The following is a 20,923-nucleotide window of genomic DNA, read 5'->3' as shown; positions in this document are numbered from 1 at the left end:
CAATTTGACGTCAGAGTGTGAGATGGTACCACGTGACACCTTCAACACGTTGGGAGTTGTAACACGAAAAACTCGAAACTAAGGGCCCTGGTTGTGGTGGGAGAGCCCAGTAATTTTACTGATCCATAGGGCAATGCAATGCTGGAGCACAAGCTCCTGATAGGGACACCCATGCCAGTAAGGTCTATAGGGAGAAATGAAGCTAAGAGTGACCACACCCACATTCTGTGGAGATAATTATTATGGTAGTAACCAGATCTAAGTATGATACCAGCACGGACGTCGCCTGGGTTCGTGGGTTAGGCAGAAGCTCACGTTCAAAAAAATAGGCCACAGTCTATCATGCGCACATAAAAAAAACCAGACTTGTAGGTAGTCAGGGGACCGAGAACCGGGTCAAAATATAATACAAAATGGTGAGACTGTTTCTACAAACAGGCGCGAGTGCGAATGGTTGCTCGCGCTCTCCCTCCCAAGAATGGCTTTGCCGTTTTACTTGTAATTTATAAAAATGTTTAATTTGAGCTCATGTTTGCAGTTTGTGTAATGTGACATGCCATCTCTTCTCCAAGAAACAACAATGCACCAGGTCTGGATAGTATGACAGCGAAAATGTAAAAAAAAAATGCTTTTGAGGAGATCCCAATCGTATTTGTTTACTTATATAATGAATGTCTAAAGCACGGTTACTTCCCGGCTAAATGGAAGACAGCCAATATAAATTTAATCCTAAAACATGATAATCCGTGATTACAGGCCTATTAGCCTACTCCCAGTGATAATAATAAGTCTGTAAAGGACCTTTCCTAAACGGATCAACAGATACCTATACAAGAATGGTCATATGCACCAAAACCAATTCGAATTTAGAACAAACAAATCAACGATACACGCAGCATTGAGCGTTAAAGAATTTGTAAACAAAGCATGGGAGGAGAACAAACATGCTTTATTAATAGCAATCGATTACAAAAAAGCCTTCGACCACTTAAGATGGCCAGTCATAAAAAATTGCCTTAAGGATGTTAATAATCCAAAAAGTGTCAACAAATTATTAGATAGTTACTTAAATGAAAGATTCATCGAGTTTCACTCCAACTACATTCATATAAGGAGAACAATAAATAGAGGATGCCAACAGGGCTCCCATAGCGGTCCGGGGCTATATAACTTGGTGTTCGATAAACTACTGATGAATTTTGACCAATGCAATGATTTAAAAGTCCAAGCTCTTGCTGATGACTTACTTTTAATGATAGAAAATAAAAATTGCGATAAACTGACCGACGAAGCTAATGGAACACTTCACAAAATACTGCAATGGAGCAAGGAACAGATGCTCCCAATTAACTATGCAAAGTGTGAAGCAATGATGTGTATTCGAAAAAATAAACGTGGACAGTTACAGAAAACCGTAAATCTCCGTATGGATAATAACAGAATTAAAGAAGGGAAAGTTTTGAAATACCTTGAAATATTCTTCGACCCAAATCTCAGTTGGCACCATCATGTGAATGAAATTAGCAATAAAACGAGTCAAAGATCTAACCTCCTCAATTGGATTATTGGAAAACACTGGAAATTAAACTTTACAAACAGCAAATTAATTTATAAGATGACAATTGAGTTAAGAACAGCCCCTGTTGGTACTGGCTGGACTAATGCCAATACATATCACGGCAAGAAAAACAATTTGGAATTGGCTCTGCACTAATTTTCGACTACACAGTTATATACAGGAGGACATTGAAAAACGTATTAAAAATAAAATTATTCCAAAATTACTCGAAGATGCCTGATATTATTTAAAAATATGAAATTGATAGAACTAGTAATGATATATGCCTTGAAGTACTGTACATCCAGCAGACATGCGCAGCTACGAAATGAGTTTTGATTATAATCCCGAAACAAACAGATACTGTACTTTCAATGGTTAGTGTCCTGTACAGTACATTGAGGTTTATAGACCTTGATGACTAAAATTGAGTGTGGCGCCACCTGTTAATAGAATTCATTACAAAAAAGCTTTTATATTTTTAATTACAAGTAACCCCCGTATAACACGGTAGTTACGTTCCAAAAAATTGCCGTGTTATGCGAATCCGTGTTTATGCGAAACAAAGAACTAGTACGAAAAGGAGGGTTAGGTTCCAAAAATTAAAAAACGTGCTATTATATTTTCATAATTAAGATAAGAAAATTTTAACAAAGATATTTAAGTGATACATATTAATATAAATTAAATAATGTTTTCTTCGTTATCACTAAAAGCACTATTAACCGAGGATAACTTGCCAAAAAGAAAACGGGAAGTTATCCTTATCCTCCGAGCATTTTTCTGCATTATCTTCAGATCCATGCTTTACCTTTTGCAAAATGTATGAAATTTTAGATTGCTTGCTTCTAGTTAAAAGATCTTTATAAATTTCCTCATATGGTGCTAAGCACTTATGAAGAATAAAGCAAGTATGGAATAAGGGAAAAACATCTGGCAACATCAGAAGCAGAAGCGTCGAGATCTGGCAACATTGACACAAATTTCGAGAAGGACCATGTGTATGGACAGAAGGCGAGAAAAGAAAATTTACATACTTAAGTACTAATAGTTCACGAAAATTATTATTTTCGTGAACTATTATTACTTAAGTATGTAAAAATTTATTACATTTCATGTTGTAGGAGGGTTTATCCAATTCTCGAACCGTGTCAGAGTGAAACCGTGCTATAACAGTACCGTGTTATACGGGGTGGTACCAATTCTCGAACCGTGTTAGAGTGAATCCGTGCTATAGAAGTGCCGTGTTATACGGGGGTTACCTGTACTTTATTATAAAATAGCAAAAAGCTTAATTTTGAGGGTAGAGATGAGCATTTATAATTTATAATTATATAATATATATAAATTATAAGTTGTAACAACGAGTAAAATCTTCATTAACTGCGATCTCATTAGAGATATCATACATGACTTCTATCTCCCCCTCGACTTTTAAACACCAAAATTTAATAGCATTAACGCCCCTTATAAACAAACACCATGCCAAATTTTGTTTCATCATCACTACCCCATCCTCAGATATTAAACGAAATACACGCCAAAACACACGCACGCGCACATTAGTAAATAAAAGTAAAAAATTCTATTTATTTTGACTTTTTAGGATTCAGAAGTCTCAAAACGTAGAGATTTTGCAAAAATCCCTACGTTTTGAGACCCGGAGGATGAAATTTGAACACGATTCCCATACTTTCTCTTGTTAAGTATACATAACAATCGGGAAAATACAAACGATCGCTGTTTATTATAAACTTTACTGTAATTTTTAATTCGATTTATTCTACATGTCGATTTTTAAATTAATATTTGGTTAAAATTATTAAAATGATACATTAAAAACAGTTTTATTCTTTTTATTTGATGTCAATACAAATGTATATTATGCTAAATAAACATTCTCCTTAATGATAATATCAGTTACATTGTTTATCATTAGTCGTTACTAGTCTGACGACTAAAGTAACCTTCGATAATGCTGATATCTGCTGTTTGTATTTAGATCGAGGAAACTTCTCTGTATAGAGCAGGAGTCGCCAAAGTGGTCGATATGGACCCCCAGGGGTCGATGCGGCTAAGGGGTCACAATCTTTTTTTTTTTTTCTTTTTGCTTAGATAGAGACCACAACCCATAACGTTTTTTTTCGCTCATACATATACACTTGTTATATTTACGGTGGGGTTAATGTGAGGCTTTGGAAAGTGATTGGGGTTCGACGGTTAAAAAAGTTTGGCTACCCCTGGTATAGTGTAAAGGTGTCCAGCAGCATACACTAGATCTGTATAGCGAATTATAATTTCTGATTACAATTTCTGGCGGCAACATACAATTACAAATAATTTGAGGCAACCGCGTTCCATTATTTCAAGATCGTTTTTTTCGATTTTCTAGTCATCCTTACATTCTAGCGTAACAAAACAAAAAAAATCATATGTAACGAGCAATTATTTGTTGTGACGTCACACAATGCCGTGCTGCAATTTTTAATTATATTGTTAATTTATTTAATTTAAAATATATGCTCTCCATCTCAAATTAGTAGTGGCTTGCCTTTGTGCATCATACTTTTCTTTTCACCATAGAATCGTACCAGTCATCTATCTAACTCCTTTCAGGGGAAAAGTTTTGAATTGAAATTGACTTTCGATTTGCATCGAAAGTTCTTATATAGTTAATCGGGGCCTTCTGCCACTGAGGTTTCCGTATCTGGTCTTGAATTTCATCTGTCTAACTCCGTTCTAGAGATTAAAGAAAGGCAGATGGACAGTTCACAGTGGAAATTTATAGATCTACAATTTTTTAAAATTGCAGCCCAACAAATGAAATTATAATAATAGTAAACGTGGGTTCGTGCTTCGCTAACGAGCTGACTACGTGGAGTTTTCCGTGTTTTCTTCACGTGTTAGGCTCACACACGTTAAGGAAATCCATTCAGGAATAGAGAGGTTGTTGTCAACGTTTACAGCCCAAAACGTGAACGTCGGACATCGAGCACCGCCATCTGGCAATTCTAGAAGGATGACAATGGCGTTTGCTACGTCTAGCATGTCGAGTAGAAGTTCGGCTTAAACTTCTTCATTTTTCTGTGTTTGAGGTTAAAATTATGACGTATTTCATTAAAATAATGATTATTTAAGCATTTATGAATAACATTGTAAAGAAACAGACGATTTTAATCCAGAAATTATTTAATTATTCAATTTTTTTGTAAGTGATGTAAAATGCCTATAGAATTTACATATATTTCTGTTCATAATAGCTTATCATAATTCTGTAGGAGTAGGTTTGTTCTTTCACAGCATCTTCTACCATCAACAGCGAAATACGTTTGTAAATTTTCTAAAAATACAGTAATTTCCTGAGCTGCTTTCGGATTTTCACATAAGCCACTACTTCCCTCAACAAAAGTGTGAGGTAGTCCTATCGTATGGTAGGAGACACGACGCTAATTAAAAATAATTATTTAGTGTTATTAAATATCCTGTAAATACTTTAAAATAGTTGAATTTGTTTATTTACCTTCGCTAGTAACATCCCTCGTTGTTAAACGTTTTCGCCATTTTTCGACAATATCCCATGAGTCAGTGCGCGACGTGAACGTGTGATGCAACGTGTTTTACTTGGGAGTTCAAATGTCAAACATGTACTGTACTTCTGCTTGCCGTACAAGTTTAACGTTTGAACTTCGGCCGCAACCTCTCTAATAATTGCATAGGCCTGACCTTGAGGAAATTCAAAATTTGCTATCGCCCACACACGAGGAGGAAAATCTCTCAGTCAGTCAGTCAGTCGGCCATGGCATCTGATGACGATGTACTGGCAGTTCTTGGATGTTAATTGGCAAGGAACAGTATTAAAACTCGCAGGAAAAAACGTATGCGAAGAAGTCTATGGTGTAAAGAGTGGCTAAAAAAAGAATCGTATTCACATGTGCACCTGATCTCAGAATTGAAGTTAGTACTTAAAGATTGGCACAACTATTTGAGAATGGGCGGAAGAAACGTATTTAAATCTGTTATCGTTGCTTTTTATGATTGGTGTAACCAAAATACTGTATTGCGAGCAGCAAAATACTGTATTCCACCCCATGAGAGGCTCATGGCGACCGTAAGGTATTTGGCAACAGAACAGAATTTAATAATTTGAAATACCACAACTTTCGTTCATATACTTCATCAGTTCCTGATCCTCTGATTTTCTTAATTTCCTTCCTACATGCACTTCTGATGTTATTATTTTTTACAACACTTTCTTTTCGTTTCTTTCTTTCTTTCTTTCTTTCTTTCTTTTTTTTTTTTTTTTTTTTTTTTTTTTTTTTTTTTTTTTTTTTTTTTTTTTTTTTTTTTTTTTTTTTTTTTTTTTTTTTTTTTTTTTTTTTTTTTTTTTTTTTTTTTTTTTTTTTTTTTTTTTTTTTTTTTTTTTTTTTTTTTTTTTTTTTTTTTTTTTTTTTTTTTTTTTTTTTTTTTTTTTTTTTTTTTTTTTTTTTTTTTTTTTTTTTTTTTTTTTTTTTTTTTTTTTTTTTTTTTTTTTTTTTTTTTTTTTTTTTTTTTTTTTTTTTTTTTTTTTTTTTTTTTTTTTTTTTTTTTTTTTTTTTTTTTTTTTTTTTTTTTTTTTTTTTTTTTTTTTTTTTTTTTTTTTTTTTTTTTTTTTTTTTTTTTTTTTTTTTTTTTTTTTTTTTTTTTTTTTTTTTTTTTTTTTTTTTTTTTTTTTTTTTTTTTTTTTTTTTTTTTTTTTTTTTTTTTTTTTTTTTTTTTTTTTTTTTTTTTTTTTTTTTTTTTTTTTTTTTTTTTTTTTTTTTTTTTTTTTTTTTTTTTTTTTTTTTTTTTTTTTTTTTTTTTTTTTTTTTTTTTTTTTTTTTTTTTTTTTTTTTTTTTTTTTTTTTTTTTTTTTTTTTTTTTTTTTTTTTTTTTTTTTTTTTTTTTTTTTTTTTTTTTTTTTTTTTTTTTTTTTTTTTTTTTTTTTTTTTTTTTTTTTTTTTTTTTTTTTTTTTTTTTTTTTTTTTTTTTTTTTTTTTTTTTTTTTTTTTTTTTTTTTTTTTTTTTTTTTTTTTTTTTTTTTTTTTTTTTTTTTTTTTTTTTTTTTTTTTTTTTTTTTTTTTTTTTTTTTTTTTTTTTTTTTTTTTTTTTTTTTTTTTTTTTTTTTTTTTTTTTTTTTTTTTTTTTTTTTTTTTTTTTTTTTTTTTTTTTTTTTTTTTTTTTTTTTTTTTTTTTTTTTTTTTTTTTTTTTTTTTTTTTTTTTTTTTTTTTTTTTTTTTTTTTTTTTTTTTTTTTTTTTTTTTTTTTTTTTTTTTTTTTTTTTTTTTTTTTTTTTTTTTTTTTTTTTTTTTTTTTTTTTTTTTTTTTTTTTTTTTTTTTTTTTTTTTTTTTTTTTTTTTTTTTTTTTTTTTTTTTTTTTTTTTTTTTTTTTTTTTTTTTTTTTTTTTTTTTTTTTTTTTTTTTTTTTTTTTTTTTTTTTTTTTTTTTTTTTTTTTTTTTTTTTTTTTTTTTTTTTTTTTTTTTTTTTTTTTTTTTTTTTTTTTTTTTTTTTTTTTTTTTTTTTTTTTTTTTTTTTTTTTTTTTTTTTTTTTTTTTTTTTTTTTTTTTTTTTTTTTTTTTTTTTTTTTTTTTTTTTTTTTTTTTTTTTTTTTTTTTTTTTTTTTTTTTTTTTTTTTTTTTTTTTTTTTTTTTTTTTTTTTTTTTTTTTTTTTTTTTTTTTTTTTTTTTTTTTTTTTTTTTTTTTTTTTTTTTTTTTTTTTTTTTTTTTTTTTTTTTTTTTTTTTTTTTTTTTTTTTTTTTTTTTTTTTTTTTTTTTTTTTTTTTTTTTTTTTTTTTTTTTTTTTTTTTTTTTTTTTTTTTTTTTTTTTTTTTTTTTTTTTTTTTTTTTTTTTTTTTTTTTTTTTTTTTTTTTTTTTTTTTTTTTTTTTTTTTTTTTTTTTTTTTTTTTTTTTTTTTTTTTTTTTTTTTTTTTTTTTTTTTTTTTTTTTTTTTTTTTTTTTTTTTTTTTTTTTTTTTTTTTTTTTTTTTTTTTTTTTTTTTTTTTTTTTTTTTTTTTTTTTTTTTTTTTTTTTTTTTTTTTTTTTTTTTTTTTTTTTTTTTTTTTTTTTTTTTTTTTTTTTTTTTTTTTTTTTTTTTTTTTTTTTTTTTTTTTTTTTTTTTTTTTTTTTTTTTTTTTTTTTTTTTTTTTTTTTTTTTTTTTTTTTTTTTTTTTTTTTTTTTTTTTTTTTTTTTTTTTTTTTTTTTTTTTTTTTTTTTTTTTTTTTTTTTTTTTTTTTTTTTTTTTTTTTTTTTTTTTTTTTTTTTTTTTTTTTTTTTTTTTTTTTTTTTTTTTTTTTTTTTTTTTTTTTTTTTTTTTTTTTTTTTTTTTTTTTTTTTTTTTTTTTTTTTTTTTTTTTTTTTTTTTTTTTTTTTTTTTTTTTTTTTTTTTTTTTTTTTTTTTTTTTTTTTTTTTTTTTTTTTTTTTTTTTTTTTTTTTTTTTTTTTTTTTTTTTTTTTTTTTTTTTTTTTTTTTTTTTTTTTTTTTTTTTTTTTTTTTTTTTTTTTTTTTTTTTTTTTTTTTTTTTTTTTTTTTTTTTTTTTTTTTTTTTTTTTTNTTGTAATTTAAGGGTTTTACAGTTTAAATATTAAATTTTTATTTGTTTTATATTTGTTTTGTATTTAAACTTTAAACTTATGAAACAAATAAAAATTTAATTTTTCTTCTTAACCTATTCAATACTTTTTCTTATGTAAAGTTTAAACTTTATATTATACGTTATGTTATAATATGTATTGATGAAAGGAATAATTTGATTAGTAAAATTTTTTTAATATTCAGATTGTCATGTAATAAATAATAAATATATAACAGAAATTTATTAGTTTTTATTACTAGCATTGTACGTAACATTCTATCAAAAATACCAAAATGTAAAATTGGCAGATTATCGAAACCGATTAATCGGTGGAAATGGCCGATACCGATTAATCGGCTAAGTGGCCGATACGGCCTATTACCGATTACTTACCGATTAATCGGTGCATCCTTAGTTATTAGCATCTAGTTTTTTTTTTTTTTTTTATAAAATCCATCCTTACCCTCAAAATTAAGCTTTTTACCATTTTATGATAAAAAACAAAGTGTTTAATAATAAAATATCATACCAGATGGCACCACATATGCAGTTTTAAATGTTGCCAAGAAAGTTAAGCAACTCTTTGCCGGATTTTTTATTTATGAATAAATAAAAAAAATCAATAAATTCGATTTTAATAAATTGCAGTATATTTGTATTACTAAAGCGGATTGGTTAATAAAAGTTAAATACAATAATACCCTGAACTTACGCGATAGGTGGGACCGAGCGATAACCGCGTAAGTCGAATTCGCGTAAGTCGAGGTTAATTTCCCAATTTGTGTAAAATCCAAGTCAGATGTATGTAAGCTAATAAATGTTCTCGTTAATCTTATCTCGTCTTTTGAATCTTGTGGTGATTTCTTGCAACCGTTTCTCGTTAATCTTATCTCGTCTTTTGATTCAAAAGACGAGATAAGATTAACGAGAAACGGTTGCAAGAAATCACCACAATAGAGTCTCTCAAGTCTCCGTAGATATAACAAACACAGAAATAAATAACACAAAATAAATTGTAGCTATGTGTCGATTCCGCGCGACACGTCAGTGCATGCAAAGTTAATTTAATAAATTCGAAGATTTCCCGTTTAAAAACCACAAGAAAATTTATTATATCTTCTATAATTACTGCATTTTGCGGACAATTTCATTTTATTTTTTAAATCATTGTTAAATCATATTAATTGGGCTGCAATTTGAAAAAAATTGTAGACCTATAAATTTCCATTGTCGTCTGTCCTGTTGTCCTTCCGTCTGTTTTTCCTTAATCACGAGAACGAAATTAATTAGATAGATGAAAGACGACACCACATTTGGAAACCTTAGGGGCAGGAGGGCCCGATTAATTGTATAAGAACTTCCGTTGCAAACCGGAAGTCATGTTATTTCAATTCAAAACTTTTCAAGAAAGGTGTTAGATAGATGACTGGCACAACTCTATTGTTAAGGAAACGTATGGGGTACAGGGGCAAGCCAGTACTAATTTGAGGTGGAGAGCATATTTTTTTAAATTAAATAAATGAGTAGTCATTTTAAATTAAATAAATGAAAAATATGATTAAAAATTGCAGTCCGATATGTCATAATAAATAATTGCTCGTTTTTTTTATTTTTCATTGTCATTCGTAATGATTTATAGGTCATTGATGCACTCGGTATAAATAATTCCATTATACTGTATTGTTCTTTTTACATGACGTAGAATTGCGTAATTCAAGGTAAACCATAAACATTAAAAATAAATCTAGACAAAATTTATGTTGGAGTTGAATTTTTTACCTCTACAAATGATAATATAAAAATTTTCCTACGATAAATTCAATAAGCTTGTTATGGTATTATTTACTTAATCATTTTTTGTAACAGAATTAAGTAAATTAATAACGTTAAGGAAAGTACGTTTTATTTAACTACGAAAATAATTTAGAATTTAACGCATTCGTTTGTAAACAAATAATTTCGTATTATACCATATAAAAAGAAAAAACTGGTTCATCCAAAAAAGTAAACTTGTTGCAAAATAAAAACAAAAATTGGATAATAGTGAAAAATAACGATTAATTTTAATGTCGAAAAGAAAGAATACCTAAAATATTTGTATAATTCTGGAAAGATTAAGTTTAATATAGTCAAGGTAAACGTCTTTTAAACGTCCTTTAGGAATGCTTCGTTGCAGGGCGGTCACCTCTGCCATTCGTTAGTGAAACTTACGGAGAACTGACGTCAGGCTTTACATCGCTATTCTTCGGGGCTGTCCATAAATTACATAAGCAGTTTTCTTCAAATTTTTACTTTCCCTCCCCTAACTGTCCTAGTTTCTCCAATTTTCCACAACCTCCTCCCCTCTCCGGACATCCAACAAAACTCGATTCCCCTCGAAACCTTTCTCACTTAACGAATAATAAAATGTATAAACTATATAGAATTTAATGAAATAAAACGGACGTTCATTGAATTTCAACTCCTCCTCCCTTGTCCGACTTTGTCAGACTTGTCGTAACCCTCTCCCTCCCTTCCAGTGTGACATCATTTATGGACAGCCCCTTCTCATCCCGACTGATAATCATTCTACGACTGCTAATATCCAGTCATGATCTTTCTTCCTTTTCTCTCCCTGTTTGATTCTGTATTTCTTTCACTCGTTCCGTGTATTCATTCAGTGTTCTAACAAAAAGATTCGGAACCATGTCACGTTATGATGCTGACAAAGACAAAGGTGACGATGAACCAATTCACCCCTATGTTTAAATTCTTTTATACAGTTGTTTACGTCACCGTCGACCTTCTAATAAACAACTCGAAACATCTCTGACAAAAATACAGTACACCTATTATAAAATGTTTGTGAAAGAAAAAAATATTTTCTTTATAGAAATTTAATATATAGAAATCTAATATAATAAATATATAATATCAAGGGGATAAAAAGGTCATCCTGATGAATGTTTCATTCATCAAAAATAAGTATCAAATGAGATGGAAATCATTTTGGAAATATTGTAAGCATTATTATTAAATAAAAATTACTAACCATTGATACGCATCAATAGTATACGTAAAAGCTATACTATAAATGTATATTAATGTTAGTGTTTCTGTATACAGTATACAATATTATATAACTGCTTGATGAAGGACAGCAGTTAGTGTTTAATATACTGTAGGTTCTTTCGTTGAATTTAATAAATAAGAACATATTATATAGCAAAAAATATTTAGATATGGAATGAAAATTTAATATATTCACTTAAATATTTTTAAAATGATTCTAATTTATAATGAGTTATGTAATTTGCCCTGCGATTAAGTGTAATTAGAGCAAATGCATGTATGTACTGTACAGTAGATTTTACCATTGTAAACGAGTAAAGGATTTTTAGAACTCAAACCGTGACTTTTTTCACAGAAATGATCAAATATTCCAATCCCATTTTCGAAAATTTTGCATTTTATTAAAACTATATTTCTATAAACATAAAATTATAAGTGAAAATTCTTATTTCATGTTTGGTAAACGTCATCCGAAATTATTTATTATTTGCATGCAAAAATTTGAGTGATAAATAAATTTCGCGGACTTGAATGATAAAATAAATACAGTATTTCATATATTCAACAGAATTTCATATTCTAAAATAGATCGTGGACATTGTGTTATAAAAATCATGAAAAATATCAAAATGGTTATTTCGATTAGCATAATTATTTATAACAATATTTTATACTAAGAATCAATTTAGAAATTACACATTTCCTTATTCATGATGGAAAATTGGTTTGTGTAATAAAATTATTTCTTGATTTTTATTAACACTACAAAAATGTTTTATTTAACAAATCTCACTAGATAGCATCTCATTTCATAATGTATCCTGTTCTACGATTATTCCTCCCCCCAGCTTCTGAATAAAATCCTGTTTATAGTCTAACATGGAGTTTCAAGGTCGCTAGCAAGTCGAGGTTCAAAGTCAAACTCTGGTCAGTGCTAATTCAGCACGGAGCAGCGTGTCGTTAGCATCAAATTTCGAAATTAAATGTCGTTCAACTTTGCTGTTGTGTGGCCAGTCACTTATAATTCGACGTGTATCGGAGCTGAGAATAGCGAACGTAGAATTCTATGAACTCCACTAACGTCATCACCACGCTGCAGTTGGACTATAAATTGACTCTATAAATTTCACCCCTGTAAAGTTAAAGTTATCGTTTTTATTATCAAAAACTTGAATACTTGAATTTTTAAATCTTGAAAGATCGTAAATGTTTTTCTTTTAAGGTAATTTTGTAATAATCCAAACACAGATGAGCAAATTATGGTGAATAATATGAGTGTTTGAAAACATTCTAATCACTTAGTAATAATCTTGCCAGGTAGTAAAAAATGTGATGGTTTAAATAACGACTGATTCTATACAAATGGCTTTTTAACCATTTACAACTCGACCTATTTTTGCCTAAAAGTCGGATATTATAAACAAGATGTGGAGATAGCCTCAAAAAAAAAATTTGAGTAGTAAAACTTTGAGCGAACTTTATGAAAATATTTATGAAATTTAATATACTGTATAAACAAGATAATAAACAGCATTATACTCATTCAATTTTGATACTAATAACAAACAAAGTTTAGTTAATTAAAAAGTATTATAATTTTAATAAAATAATTCATTTTGACCAATCAGAGTTATCAATTCAAATGGGGATCTATTTAAATTTTATTTACTTTAAATTATCAAAATGACGATCCACGTAAATGCCAATTATTCTAAACTATAATCTCCAAGAATACGGATGGCCGAGACGTTAGCCTATCGCTCTGAGGAATCCTGAATCGAATCCGGGCGAGTAACTTCCTAGTAATTTTTCACGGGTGGTCAGTCAGTCAGACCTGAATATGTCAGGTCCAACCCCTTATCATCTGGCCGTCCCCATTTTTCATAGTAACGTGTGGCCGGCCGAATCCACGACGAGTATAGAAAAAGGCCCTCTTAGTGTTCTCGGAGCGAAAAGAATAAAGAGGAATGTAAAAAATTAGGCTTCATTAACATAAATATTAACAATTAAAACATTGGTTAATCGATAACAATTTTATCTATTATGAAAATGTAATCTCCCTTTATCTTCCCACCCCTTAACCTTTAATTAAAATTTAATAGCATCAATTCGCAATATATAGAAATGAATCTGCCAAGTGTTTAAAATTTCTGGTTCATTCAGTCCTGAGATATAACGCAAGATAAATGCACAAACACATATAAAAAAACTTACAAAATTGTCTGTATTTCTGGGCTCCTGAAGTGTCAAAATATGGAGAAATGTAAAAAATCGAGGGTTGAAAAAAATACTACCATATTTTCCCTTTGTTATATTCTTTAACTGCCAGGAAAGTAATATAGTATATTTATAATATTAAAACGGAATTACTATGATCGACGTGCAATTAGAACAGAAATTTGACTTTCTTAATAGTATTTACCATCGCGAGTCAGCACATAGTATAAAAATGACTATTTGCTACATACACACACAAAAAAATAACACAAATAAACATACTAAACCTAATTGTATCATTGTTGCAAAATAAATATTAAAAAATCCAGCAACGAGTTACTTAACTTTCCCGGCAACATTAACAATTTTAGTGGAGTCATCTGTTATATTTTTAAAAAACTTTNTAATTTCCTGGGCTGCTTTCGGATTTTCACATAAGCCACTACTTCCCTCAACAAAAGTATGAGGTAGTCCTATCGTATGGTAGGAGACACGACGCTAATTAAAAATAATTATTTAGTGTTATTAAATATCCTGTAAATACTTTAAAATAGTTGAATTTGTTTATTTACCTTCGCTAGTAACATCCCTCGTTGTTAAACGTTTTCGCCATTTTTTGACAATATCCCATGAGTCAGTGCGCGACGTGAACGTGTGATGCAACGTGTTTTACTTGGGAGTTCAAATGTCAAACATGTACTGTACTTCTGCTTGCCGTACAAGTTTAACGTTTGAACTTCGGCCGCAACCTCTCTAATAATTGCATAGGCCTGACCTTGAGGAAATTCAAAATTTGCTATCGCCCACACACGAGGAGGAAAATCTCTCAGTCAGTCAGTCAGTCGGCCATGGCATCTGATGACGATGTACTGGCAGTTCTTGGATGTTAATTGGCAAGGAACAGTATTAAAACTCGCAGGAAAAAACGTATGCGTAGAAGTCTATGGTGTAAAGAGTGGCTAAAAAAAGAATCGTATTCACATGTGCACCTGATCTCAGAATTGAAGTTAGTACTTAAAGATTGGCACAACTATTTGAGAATGGGCGGAAGAAACGTATTTAAATCTGTTATCGTTGCTTTTTATGATTGGTGTAACCAAAATACTGTATTGCGAGCAGCAAAATACTGTATTCCACCCCATGAGAGGCTCATGGCGACCGTAAGGTATTTGGCAACAGAACAGAATTTAATAATTTGAAATACCACAACTTTCGTTCATATACTCGTACTTCATCAGTTCCTGATCCTCTGATTTTCTTAATTTCCTTCCTACATGCACTTCTGATGTTATTATTTTTTACAACACTTTCTTTTCGTTTCTTTCTTTCTTTTTCTTTTTTTTTTTTTTTTTTTTTTTTTTTTGTTAGCATTTGGCTCAATGTCCTTCAATCTTTCAATTAAACGTAAATAGGCAACTTCTTTTTTTCTTCTGTCATGTTAATCTTTATTTTTAACATGCCAAAGGCATGGTTCACTTTCGTATATCTTTAAAAATTCTTTTAAACAGTCACGGGACATATTTATTTACCAATACACCAACACGATCGCTTCAGCAAGCTCGTAATCGCTTTTCTTAGAAACTTCATTGCAGGTATATTAAAAAGCGATATCCAAAGTTGCAAAAAGTCGCCGAATTTTTTATTTCACTGATTTTCCTAAAAATTATATTACTGTCAGATGTAAAAATCAGATAGTAAGTAAAAATGCCAAAATTACTCCAATGTATCAATAGAAAAAATTAAAATAAGTGTAAGTTTATCTACAGTCTATATTTCCATATAAATAATTATATTTTAGCTCATTTGTGGCACAGTGTGGCAGCGGGCCGGATAAGCTGACCTTGCGGGCCGTAGTTTGGTGACCCCTACCCTAAAAAGTACTCCCGGGAGGCAATCCCCCCTTAGTAGATCATCCGTGTGTGGTGTTACCGTATCCCATCAAACTGTTCTATTGAATTTTCCGGAAACTTTTTTAAATTACGATATTTTAAAAAGTGTTACTATAATTATTTACTTGGATTTATTCTGCAGATCGATCATTAATAAATACTAAACTTATTAAAACAGTTTTATTTTTTCCATTTTACGTCGGTATAAATATAAATCATACTAATTAAGCCTTAGCTTTAATCATAATTAATTATATAAATCACGTTGTTTATCATTAGTGGTTGCTAGTTTGACGGCAAAAAGTGACCTTCAGTCTGATTTACAGCATGTTATTCGTATTTAAGTCGAGGAAATACTAAATACGAGTATAGTATCACAAAGATGTCCAACTTGAAGCATGGAGGGAAACGGCATACTCCCCTGCCAAAGGGTCATTACACTGTTGGTTGTATCGATATAATGACAGGATATTCGAACAAGAGCTCTTTTGTTCGCTTATATTATCCCTGTGTCGAAACCGGAACTATTGTAAGTTTTTTTTAATTATTTTCGTCTTAAATTTTTACGATTTCGTTTATATCGATAAAGTTTAGATCTAGAAAAAAGTTATAACGTTTATATCAGGATTTAGTGAGATGATTATATAAAATTTAATGATGCGGGTCCCAAAATTTACTTAGTTTTATGAATAAATTCTAAAATTATTCAATTAAAAATTAACAATAAAATTATCTGTTATAAATTACTGATTTTTACTTTCCCAGTTCTGTTAAGTATAACAGAGAGAAAGTACGACGATCGATCAAAAAAATGACCCCCAAGATTTTTACATTTTTGGACGTAGGACACCTTAAAACGTCGCGAAATGCTAAGGAGGAAAAGTTTGTTTTCTATGTGTATGGATATTAGTGTGTGAGTGTGAGTGTGTGTGTGTGTGTACACCCTCTTTCAAACTTGTGTTTTTTGTCGAAAATTCTGAAATTTTGCAGGGAAATTTGTTTATTAGGCGATTGATGCTATTAAATTTTGGTGGTTAGGGTTCTATGAGGTGGGGGCGATTAAAAGGGTCAAACTTAATAACGATTTTACTGGTTATTAGTAAGGATGCACCGATAAGCAAAATGGCCGATTACCGATTACCGATTAATCGGCCATGCATTATCGGCCGATACCGATTAATCGGCCGATTAGTGTTAATAATTTATTGCATTAATAGTGTGAGATCCTGGAGTTAATTATACAGTTAATTATAATGTGGAAAAAATCCATTTTTCTCCACCTGGTATTTCCATCTCCCTCGGGTCAGGTAAACAAGAGACGATCGAATATCCTCGCAAAATCAACAATCTCTTCCTTTGTTTCTAAAATAAATCTCAACACTTAATTGTTGACGCATGNTAAAAATAAATCTAGACAAAATTTATGTTGGAGTTGAATTTTTTACCTCTACAAATGATAATATAAAAATTTTCCTACGATAAATTCAATAAGCTTGTTATGGTATTATTTACTTAATCATTTTTTGTAACAGAATTAAGTAAATTAATAACGTTAAGGAAAGTACGTTTTATTTAACTACGAAAATAATTTAGAATTTAACGCATTCGTTTGTAAACAAATAATTTCGTATTATACCATATAAAAAGAAAAAACTGGTTCATCCAAAAAAGTAAACTTGTTGCAAAATAAAAACAAAAATTGGATAATAGTGAAAAATAACGATTAATTTTAATGTCGAAAAGAAAGAATACCTAAAATATTTGTATAATTCTGGAAAGATTAAGTTTAATATAGTCAAGGTAAACGTCTTTTAAACGTCCTTTAGGAATGCTTCGTTGCAGGGCGGTCACCTCTGCCATTCGTTAGTGAAACTTACGGAGAACTGACGTCAGGCTTTACATCGCTATTCTTCGGAGCTGTCCATAAATTACATAAGCAGTTTTCTTCAAATTTTTACTTTCCCTCCCCTAACTGTCCTAGTTTCTCCAATTTTCCACAACCTCCTCCCCTCTCCGGACATCCAACAAAACTCGATTCCCCTCGAAACCTTTCTCACTTAACGAATAATAAAATGTATAAACTATATAAAATTTAATGAAATAAAACGGACGTTCATTGAATTTCAACTCCTCCTCCCTTGTCCGACTTTGTCAGACTTGTCGTAACCCTCTCCCTCCCTTCCAGTGTGACATCATTTATGGACAGCCCCTTCTCATCCCGACTGATAATCATTCTACGACTGCTAATATCCAGTCATGATCTTTCTTCCTTTTCTCTCCCTGTTTGATTCTGTATTTCTTTCACTCGTTCCGTGTATTCATTCAGTGTTCTAACAAAAAGATTCGGAACCATGTCACGTTATGATGCTGACAAAGACAAAGGTGACGATGAACCAATTCACCCCTATGTTTAAATTCTTTTATACAGTTGTTTACGTCACCGTCGACCTTCTAATAAACAACTCGAAACATCTCTGACAAAAATACAGTACACCTATTATAAAATGTTTGTGAAAGAAAAAAATATTTTCTTTATAGAAATTTAATATATAGAAATCTAATATAATAAATATATAATATCAAGGGGATAAAAAGGTCATCCTGATGAATGTTTCATTCATCAAAAATAAGTATCAAATGAGATGGAAATCATTTTGGAAATATTGTAAGCATTATTATTAAATAAAAATTACTAACCATTGATACGCATCAATAGTATACGTAAAAGCTATACTATAAATGTATATTAATGTTAGTGTTTCTGTATACAGTATACAATATTATATAACTGCTTGATGAAGGACAGCAGTTAGTGTTTAATATACTGTAGGTTCTTTCGTTGAATTTAATAAATAAGAACATATTATATAGCAAAAAATATTTAGATATGGAATGAAAATTTAATATATTCACTTAAATATTTTTAAAATGATTCTAATTTATAATGAGTTATGTAATTTGCCCTGCGATTAAGTGTAATTAGAGCAAATGCATGTATGTACTGTACAGTAGATTTTACCATTGTAAACGAGTAAAGGATTTTTAGAACTCAAACCGTGACTTTTTTCACAGAAATGATCAAATATTCCAATCCCATTTTCGAAAATTTTGCATTTTATTAAAACTATATTTCTATAAACATAAAATTATAAGTGAAAATTCTTATTTCATGTTTGGTAAACGTCATCCGAAATTATTTATTATTTGCATGCAAAAATTTGAGTGATAAATAAATTTCGCGGACTTGAATGATAAAATAAATACAGTATTTCATATATTCAACAGAATTTCATATTCTAAAATAGATCGTGGACATTGTGTTATAAAAATCATGAAAAATATCAAAATGGTTATTTCGATTAGCATAATTATTTATAACAATATTTTATACTAAGAATCAATTTAGAAATTACACATTTCCTTATTCATGATGGAAAATTGGTTTGTGTAATAAAATTATTTCTTGATTTTTATTAACACTACAAAAATGTTTTATTTAACAAATCTCACTAGATAGCATCTCATTTCATAATGCATCCTGTTCTACGATTATTCCTCCCCCCAGCTTCTGAATAAAATCCTGTTTATAGTCTAACATGGAGTTTCAAGGTCGCTAGCAAGTCAAGGTTCAAAGTCAAACTCTGGTCAGTGCTAATTCAGCACGGAGCAGCGTGTCGTTAGCATCAAATTTCGAAATTAAATGTCGTTCAACTTTGCTGTTGTGTGGCCAGTCACTTATAATTCGACGTGTATCGGAGCTGAGAATAGCGAACGTAGAATTCTATGAACTCCACTAACGTCATCACCACGCTGCAGTTGGACTATAAATTGACTCTATAAATTTCACCCCTGTAAAGTTAAAGTTATCGTTTTTATTATCAAAAACTTGAATACTTGAATTTTTAAATCTTGAAAGATCGTAAATGTTTTTCTTTTAAGGTAATTTTGTAATAATCCAAACACAGATGAGCAAATTATGGTGAATAATATGAGTGTTTGAAAACATTCTAATCACTTAGTAATAATCTTGCCAGGTAGTAAAAAATGTGATGGTTTAAATAACGACTGATTCTATACAAATGGCTTTTTAACCATTTACAACTCGACCTATTTTTGCCTAAAAGTCGGATATTATAAACAAGATGTGGAGATAGCCTCAAAAAAAAAATTTGAGTAGTAAAACTTTGAGCGAACTTTATGAAAATATTTATGAAATTTAATATACTGTATAAACAAGATGATAAACAGCATTATACTCATTCAATTTTGATACTAATAACAAACAAAGTTTAGTTAATTAAAAAGTATTATAATTTTAATAAAATAATTCATTTTGACCAATCAGAGTTATCAATTCAAATGGGGATCTATTTAAATTTTATTTACTTTAAATTATCAAAATGACGATCCACGTAAATGCCAATTATTCTAAACTATAATCTCCAAGAATACGGATGGCCGAGACGTTAGCCTATCGCTCTGAGGAATCCTGAATCGAATCCGGGCGAGTAACTTCCTAGTAATTTTTCACGGGTGGTCAGTCAGTCAGACCTGAATATGTCAGGTCCAACCCCTTATTATCTGGCCGTCCCCATTTTTCATAGTAACGTGTGGCCGGCCGAATCCACGACGAGTATAGAAAAAGGCCCTCTTAGTGTTCTCGGAGCGAAAAGAATAAAGAGGAATGTAAAAAATTAGGCTTCATTAACATAAATATTAACAATTAAAACATTGGTTAATCGATAACAATTTTATCTATTATGAAAATGTAATCTCCCTTTATCTTCCCACCCCTTAACCTTTAATTAAAATTTAATAGCATCAATTCGCAATATATAGAAATGAATCTGCCAAGTGTTTAAAATTTCTGGTTCATTCAGTCCTGAGATATAACGCAAGATAAATGCACAAACACATATAAAAAAACTTACAAAATTGTCTGTATTTCTGGGCTCCTGAAGTGTCAAAATATGGAGAAATGTAAAAAATCGAGGGTTGAAAAAATACTACCATATTTTCCCTTTGTTATATTCTTTAACTGCCAGGAAAGTAATATAGTATATTTATAATATTAAAACGGAATTACTATGATCGACGTGCAATTAGAACAGAAATTTGACTTTCTTAATAGTATTTACCATCGCGAGTCAGCACATAGTATAAAAATGACTATTTGCTACATACACACACAAAAAAATAACACAAATAAACATACTAAACCTAATTGTATCATTGTTGCAAAATAAATATTAAAAAATCCAGCAACGAGTTACTTAACTTTCCCGGCAACATTAACAATTTTAGTGGAGTCATCTGTTATATTTTTAAAAAACTTTTTATTGTTATTTTATAATAATTAAAATTATAAGTTTAATTTTGAGGATAGGGATGGGTTTTACAAATTATTATAAATGCTAATAACGAATAAAATTGTCATTAAGTCCGACCTCACTTGAGATATGACATACGACCCCTTTATCTCCCATCCACTCGACCCTAAGACAGCCGGATGGCCGAGCGGTCAAGGTAGCGGCCTACCGTTCTGGGAGACCCGGGTTCGAATCCGGACGGGTCAAAAAATTCTCAGAAGTTTTCGGGGAGTGGTCTGTCCGGTTATA

The 20,923-nt window shown here is 29.0% G+C and overlaps 1 protein-coding gene across 2 annotated transcripts in view; it reads left to right on the top strand.

The window, feature by feature from the left end:
• The first annotated feature begins 15,698 nt into the window (after positions 1-15,698).
• The window catches only part of LOC111639810 (platelet-activating factor acetylhydrolase-like), a 42,183-nt gene continuing 36,958 nt past the window's right edge, over positions 15,699-20,923 (top strand). For both annotated transcript variants that reach the window (XM_023385761.1, XM_023385760.1), the window contains exon 1: positions 15,699-15,834. In XM_023385761.1, coding sequence (XP_023241529.1) covers positions 15,766-15,834 — 69 coding nt within the window. In that variant the 5' untranslated portion in view covers positions 15,699-15,765. The remainder of the gene's footprint in view (positions 15,835-20,923) is intronic.

This window comes from Centruroides sculpturatus, unplaced genomic scaffold (genome assembly GCF_000671375.1).
Source record: "Centruroides sculpturatus isolate CEXI.00-Female unplaced genomic scaffold, Cexi_2.0 scaffold1096, whole genome shotgun sequence".
Lineage (NCBI taxonomy): Eukaryota > Metazoa > Arthropoda > Arachnida > Scorpiones > Buthidae > Centruroides > Centruroides sculpturatus.
The sequence above is the reverse complement of the archived record's forward strand: the minus strand, read 5'-3'. Positions and strand labels throughout refer to the sequence as shown.